The following is a 6,560-nucleotide window of genomic DNA, read 5'->3' as shown; positions in this document are numbered from 1 at the left end:
GACAGCAGGTAATTTTTGAGAGCAGTTGGTAAGCCATTGTATTATACCAGCAAGTGTCTCACACTTAACTAAAATGTGTTGAAAATTGCTGGTTATATTACAGACAACTGGAATAGGAATCTTGGCAACATTTAGAAACACGAAACAAAAGAGGTTTTGTGATTGGGCGATTCTGGTAAAGAAGCCATCAGGTAATCTTTAAACTGTCCATAGATATCACCACAGGTGGTGTTATTTGTCTTGAAGAGATGTAGCCCATTACCTCTATATTACTGGGATACAGCACTTATTTTTACTGATTTTATGTCCAAATACACAAATCAACACAGAATAATAAAATGGCAAGACTATAATTATTTTAACAAATATACTAGAATGATCAGAAAATGAGAAAGACGTTACATTATAAAGAAAAACATGGTAAATGTGAGAGATTTGCAGCTGCTTGGTCTTACAATGGCTGACCGCACCTTATTTGTGCAGAATGTTATAGCTATGTCTGTTGGAAACACTTCATCATTTCCTCCCCCATAAGGCTGTCAATACAAATTTAGGGAAACAAAGAAATCCAAATGCATGATTTTGTCAATCAAGAGAATTTCTGCCGTGGATCAGTGTAAGAGAGAAAATCTGTTCAACCTGTTAGATGCATGGAATAGTATTATACACACTGTATTTTTAATGGCTGCCTCTGAACCTACAGTAAGAAGGTATACATATCAATTAAGATGTGGTTTTGCTCTGCTTCACATGAGCTGTGCTAATCAGCAGATGTATGCATGCAAGCTGCACATCCCAGATTCTGCTGTAAGTATAACTGGCTGAAACGGTGATTGATTTTCTTTATATGCAGCTGTAAGAAGACGGATGGAGGGAGAACTAGGTTGTGCAGCATCAGCAAAATGCAGAAACAATGAATGATCATCGAACAAGCTCTTTTTAAATGAACAGTGTTTGCTTATACTAATATACATATATATTTAAGCTGACAGCAACTGGAAACATTTATTTATTTTTTTTCACTACTGCAAAACCACATGTTTGTTGGTAAATGTCCATCACATTATTTTTTTTTTTTAGGAATGCAGACATATGTTGCATTCTGGGTAGTGAAGTGATGGATGTAATGTTAATATAACGTCTTCAGTGAAAGAAGAGCATAGAAAATATAAACATATAATAATCTATGCTAGGCTAGGGCAAATTTTAATAATTGATATAGAGCTCTCTGCTAGTTTTAAAAAGACTCGGGCACACTTTAGACAATATGAGACTGGATGGAACCCCTAGCAGAGATATTCTTTACAATGTTTATTTATGTTTACTAAAATAATGGATAGCACCCTTATATAGCTCAAATTAGACATAATTGTATTTATGACATTTTCCTTGTGCCTTAGGTTGGTCTATAAGCTTTATGGACCTCAAATTAGTTGCATTAAAACACCTACAAAGGAGAAACCGTTTTCCCCACACCAGTCTTACATTTATTTCCTTACTGCTGGTGGATCGAGAACTTACCACCATAGATCCAGTGGAGGCTGGTGCTCCATGGGCCGTGGGGGGGGGGGGGGCTTTACACGGACTGCACCATACACCCCCCCCAGACCACACCAGGCCACGCACCATTCCCCCCTCCAGGACTACAGCAGGACCCCCCCGGCTCACTCAACCTGCCTGGAAATCTGGACATGTGCAGCAGCAAGCGGCGGCGGCTTCGGCTTCTTCCTCCTCAGTCTTCTGCGTCTCCTCCCTCCTCCTCCATGCCCAATGGCATGGCTTTCCTTTCAGCCAATCGGGAAACGGGTCTCGGGACCCGTTCCTTATTGGCCAGGAGGAGGATCTGTGTGACAATAGTGAATTTTCATTCGCTACTGTCACACAACTGGGCAGGCTCGAGGCGCAGTGCTCTGCGTCCTGAGCCCACCCTTTTTTTTAGCCTATTAGAGACTCTGGCTCTAATCACATGCTAAAAAAAAGAAAAAAACATTGAACTTCATGCGTCCGGCGCCCTGCTTGTAGATTAGGGGGCCGTACTCATGGATGGGGGGGGCGGCGCCCCTGCGCCCCCAATGCACTGCATAGATCTATCACCAAAAGCAGCTTTATTTGCCATAGCTCCTAGTTAGAGCAAAATGACCCACATTTCATTTGTCGCTTTAAATAACAAGAAACAGTCTTGAGAGGTGGATTTACTAAAGGCAAATAGACTGTGCACTTTGCAAAATGTAGTTGCACTCTACAAGTGCAGTCGCTCCAGAGCTTAGTAAATGAGGTAAAGCTTCATTCTGCAAAGAATACCCAATCACATGCAAGAAAAAAAAAACAGCATTTTTGCTTGCACGTGATTGGATTGTGGAATTCAGCAGAGCTTGTGTTTATTTACTTAAAGCTCTGGAGCAACTGCACTTGCAGAGTATAACTGCACTTTTCAAAGTGCACAGTCTATTTGCCTTTAGTAAATCAACCCCAAATCTGTATGTCACTGCAACACTAATGCAATGTCATCGGTAGCCATTTGATCATTTAACAAGGATTTGTTGTATGGGCGCTTCCGTGGAATACAGCAGGCTTTAACCACTTGCCGACCGCCGCACGATTATTTACTGCGGCGGTCAGCCCCATACGGGCAAAGTGACGTAGTACTACGTTGCTAGCCAAAGAGCCTCTAGGGGGCGAGTGCGCGCCGTCGGAGGTGCGCTCCTGCCCCCGCTCGTTCCCTAACAAGTCTGCGCGTGTGACCGGCGGACCCGATGTCCACCGGTCACTCGCGATCTCCCCGTGGAGAGGGAGAAAGGCAGGCGGCTAAGGTAAACAAAGCCACCTGTCATTCTCCCTGATGTAACAGCAGAGATCATACGATCCTGCTATGTAGGATCGTATGTCTCTGTGGTTACATCACTAGCCACACCCCTTTACAGTAAGAAGCACGCCCCTAGGGACACACTTAACCCCTGCATCACCAATAAAGTTAACCCCTTCCCTGCCAGTGTCATTTTTACAGTTTACAGTAACAGTGCATATGTATAGCACTGATTACTGTAGTAATGTCACTGGTACCCCCAAAAGTGTCAAAAATGTCAGTCAAGCGTCCGATCTGTTCGCCGCAATGTCGCAGTCCCGCAAAAAAATCGCAGATCGCCGCCATTACTCGTTAAAAAAAAAAAACACCAAAAATGACAGAAATCTTTCCCTTAGTTAGTAAACGCAATAACTTTTGCGCAAACCAATCAAAATACGCTTATTGCGATTTTTTTTACCAAACATATGTAGCAGAAAATAAATTGGCCTAAAATGTTAAAAAATTTAGATTTTTACATTTTTTTGGGGGGAATTTCATATAAAAAAAATTTGAAAAATATTGTTATTTTTTTAAAATTGTCGCTCTTTTTTTGTTTATAGCGCAAAAAGTAAAAATCGCACAGGTGATCAAATACCACCAAAAGAAAGCTCTGTTTGTGGGAAAAAAAGGACGTCAATTTTCATTCATTTCAATTTCATGGGTACAGTGTCGCACAACCGCGCAATTGTCCGTTAAATTCACGCAGTGCCGAATCGCAAAATAGGGCCTGGTCAGGAAGGGGGTAAAATCTTCCGGGGCTTAAGTGGTTAAGTGAGTCACTGCACTTCGGCAGCACTGGAGAGGAGAAGCTGCTCTGAAAGTGATAAAGATAAAAAGACAAGGCACCTCTAAGTGCAGTAGGCTCTGAGTATTTATTAGGTTAAAAGTGTAAAGGCACTCACATTTGGTAAATGTGACATGGGCATTGCAAAGATCTGTCTGGAGTCTTCCTATCCGCTGTGCTGAGTGGTTGCAATGAGGACATCCGGTGATCCGCTTCCTGTAGATGCGTCTTTTCATCTGTGTCTCAGCTGAGTCGGCATGAGATCTCCTGAAGGCAGGGTGGGGGCGCAGCGGCCATTGTCCAATAGTGTGGGTGGTTACATGTTTCGGAGATCAGCTCCTTTGTCAGACCTCCACCCGCAGGAGGTAAAAGGACATTTATATAGGCAACTGAAATCGTTATTATATGGGACAAGTGCATTCAGGCAGAAGATAAATGGATAGGAAATTGATACAGTACCAACATGTGCATACACCTGAAAGCTGGTAACCATTGTTCAATTATCGCACATAGCATAGTGTTTATATGGAGGATTGATTGAACGTGCCTTTGTTTTTTGGGGGGGGGGGTTTTGTTTGGTTTTTGTTTCTGTTTTTAGAATGGAAGGATTTTAGAATATTATAGCATTTGTACGGCAGGCAAAGTAGAAGATGAAAATATCATACAACTCATACCAGCAATTTATAATATTTAATACCTGAAGTGTGTGTTTGGGGGGAGATAGAGCCCTTCTTGGAATAATGGGAGGAGAGAAAAGCTTTTCAGCCTGACTGTGGTATAAACCATGCTCTTAACCAGCATTGGGCATTCAGGGCACGTGCCCCACATGTCTTGCTGGGAGTCCTGGGTGTCATCAAACAGAGCAGATCAGAAGAAAAAGATAAAGCGTCAATCAGAGTAGCTCTGTGCCTTGCAATCACAGTGATTAGAAATTTAAATACAACTTATACTATACAGTTAATGAATCAAAATCCTACATCTTAAATATATGAATATCTAAAGTGGTGCAACACTCTTTACAGGTAATCTTCCCTTATTTCCGAAATTCTACTAACATTACATACTGGGTAAAGGACTCACATTCTCGTCTGTCCTACTCTTCACATAAAATTATGAGACACTGATTCTTAAGATTACCGTAGAGGTCAGGCACTCGAAAAAAACAGAATTGTCACTGTATAATAGATTGAAGGCTTACAAGAAGATTAACCCCCCTGAAATGTTTTACCTTTTTCACACTCTACCAGTGGTCCTACCTAAATTTTTTTAACTACTAATGGCAGTTTCATAAGTTTTAGTGGGAATCTATTAAGCCAAGATGCTCAAAAACAATTCTACTAAAGCATAAAACTGTGGGAGGCAAAGGTCAAAACCTCCAAAACTATCATAAAGCATCTATGTTAGCAAATATGCTGCATATACTTTTTGAGTACAAGGATTCCACATTTTTAAAGAACAATTGCCTCTTATATGAAGGTTGAAAAACTATGAATTTATTAACAGAGGAGACTTTAAAAACAGAGCTAGATAATATTTTATATACGTGCTGTTCCCCTTGCAAAACTGAAGTCATGCTTTCATGTAAAACAAGGTTAGAATTAGTATTTTCTCACCAACAATAGATAAGAACATCAGTGCAAACTCATGTTCCTAAGTGATCAAGTAGAATGTAAATTAGAACATGTGCTAGAAAGTCAGCATAGATCATTACTGGAGATAGGGTACTTAATTTTGTGTCCCATCAACAGTTCCTCCTACTTTTCTTTTCAGAAAACTACGATAATTGAAAGACATATATTTGATATGTTCTCACTTGTCATTATTTCTTACTTTCTCTCATCTCACTCTTTCTCAGCTTGTAAACGTAAAGAACAAGAACAACAAAAGGACCGTAACCTGCAGCCAAAAAAACAGCGACTGGTTTTTACAGATCTCCAACGGCGTACCTTGATTGCTATCTTCAAAGAAAACAAGCGTCCTTCAAAGGAGATGCAAATAACCATTTCCCAGCAGCTGGGCCTGGAGCTCAACACTGTCAGTAACTTCTTCATGAATGCACGCCGGCGGTGCATGAATCGATGGCAAGAAGAGCCAGGGGTCAATGCTGCAATGCCTTCAGTTTCCTCTAGCACTTTCTCCAAAGCATGAGCTATTGAGCTATTTCCAGAACTTCATAACTACAAAAGAAACACAAAACATGACCCAAAAAATAATGAACAGCTAGACCAATACAAAAAATAGCTATGGCTGAATACCAATGATCTTCTTAACACTATATTTCAAATTTAATTATAATCTAAGACCAAAGGAACATTCTTGTTTTACACTGATTTGCGTCACAGCACCAGAAACCATCCACACAGAATGATGCTAGGTAGATTTTAATGTTGGAAAATGTACAACGTAAACATAAAGTGTGGATTATTATAAATATTATACAACCATCAATACAAAACCACATATTCAGTTCTGTTATTTACCATTCAGTAAGTAAAATCAAATTAATAATGTATAGTACCCCATTAAATCTTGGCCATCAGTGATGTAAAGTTTTAGATGGGGAAGATTGTGGGGGAGACAATATTACATATGAACTGTGACAGCTATTGTACAAGCACATTATCATAGGTTGTCAAGTCTTTTTCCTAGGCTCATGAATATTAAAGAGGCAACATCATTATACACATATAATCTGGAAGGATGCAAGTGTTCATGGATTGTTTTCTGTTCTACCCATCCCCAAAAAAAAAGCAAACAAAAGTAAAGCAGACCTCAAGAAGAACATCAAGAAACTAGTGGATTTGAGTGCAAGATGAAGGTAAAATTTTGTGCCAATAACAACTGCCTTAAAGCTTTCCATGGAAGATGGTGATACCAAAGAAATGATTTTGTCCTTCATGGTCTCCTTAAGCGCACCCATTTAATGACTCATCG

At 40.2% G+C, this 6,560-nt stretch overlaps 1 protein-coding gene across 1 annotated transcript in view; it reads left to right on the top strand.

Annotated features, from left to right (window-relative positions):
- LOC309544905 (hepatocyte nuclear factor 6-like) overlaps nt 1-5,838 on the top strand; it is a gene marked incomplete at its 5' end in the record, with an annotated part of 183,459 nt that extends 177,621 nt beyond the window's left edge. Inside the window, one exon of the mRNA XM_082243911.1 lies at nt 5,482-5,838. Within this exon, the coding sequence (XP_082100037.1) occupies nt 5,482-5,774 (293 nt within the window). The 3' untranslated portion in view covers nt 5,775-5,838. The remainder of the gene's footprint in view (nt 1-5,481) is intronic.
- Between the last annotated feature and the right edge of the window lie 722 nt (nt 5,839-6,560).

The sequence above is a fragment of the Pelophylax lessonae genome (genome assembly GCF_965119305.1).
Source record: "Pelophylax lessonae genome assembly, chromosome: 1".
Taxonomy (NCBI): Eukaryota; Metazoa; Chordata; class Amphibia; order Anura; family Ranidae; genus Pelophylax; species Pelophylax lessonae.
This window is presented reverse-complemented; position numbering and strand designations above follow the sequence as displayed.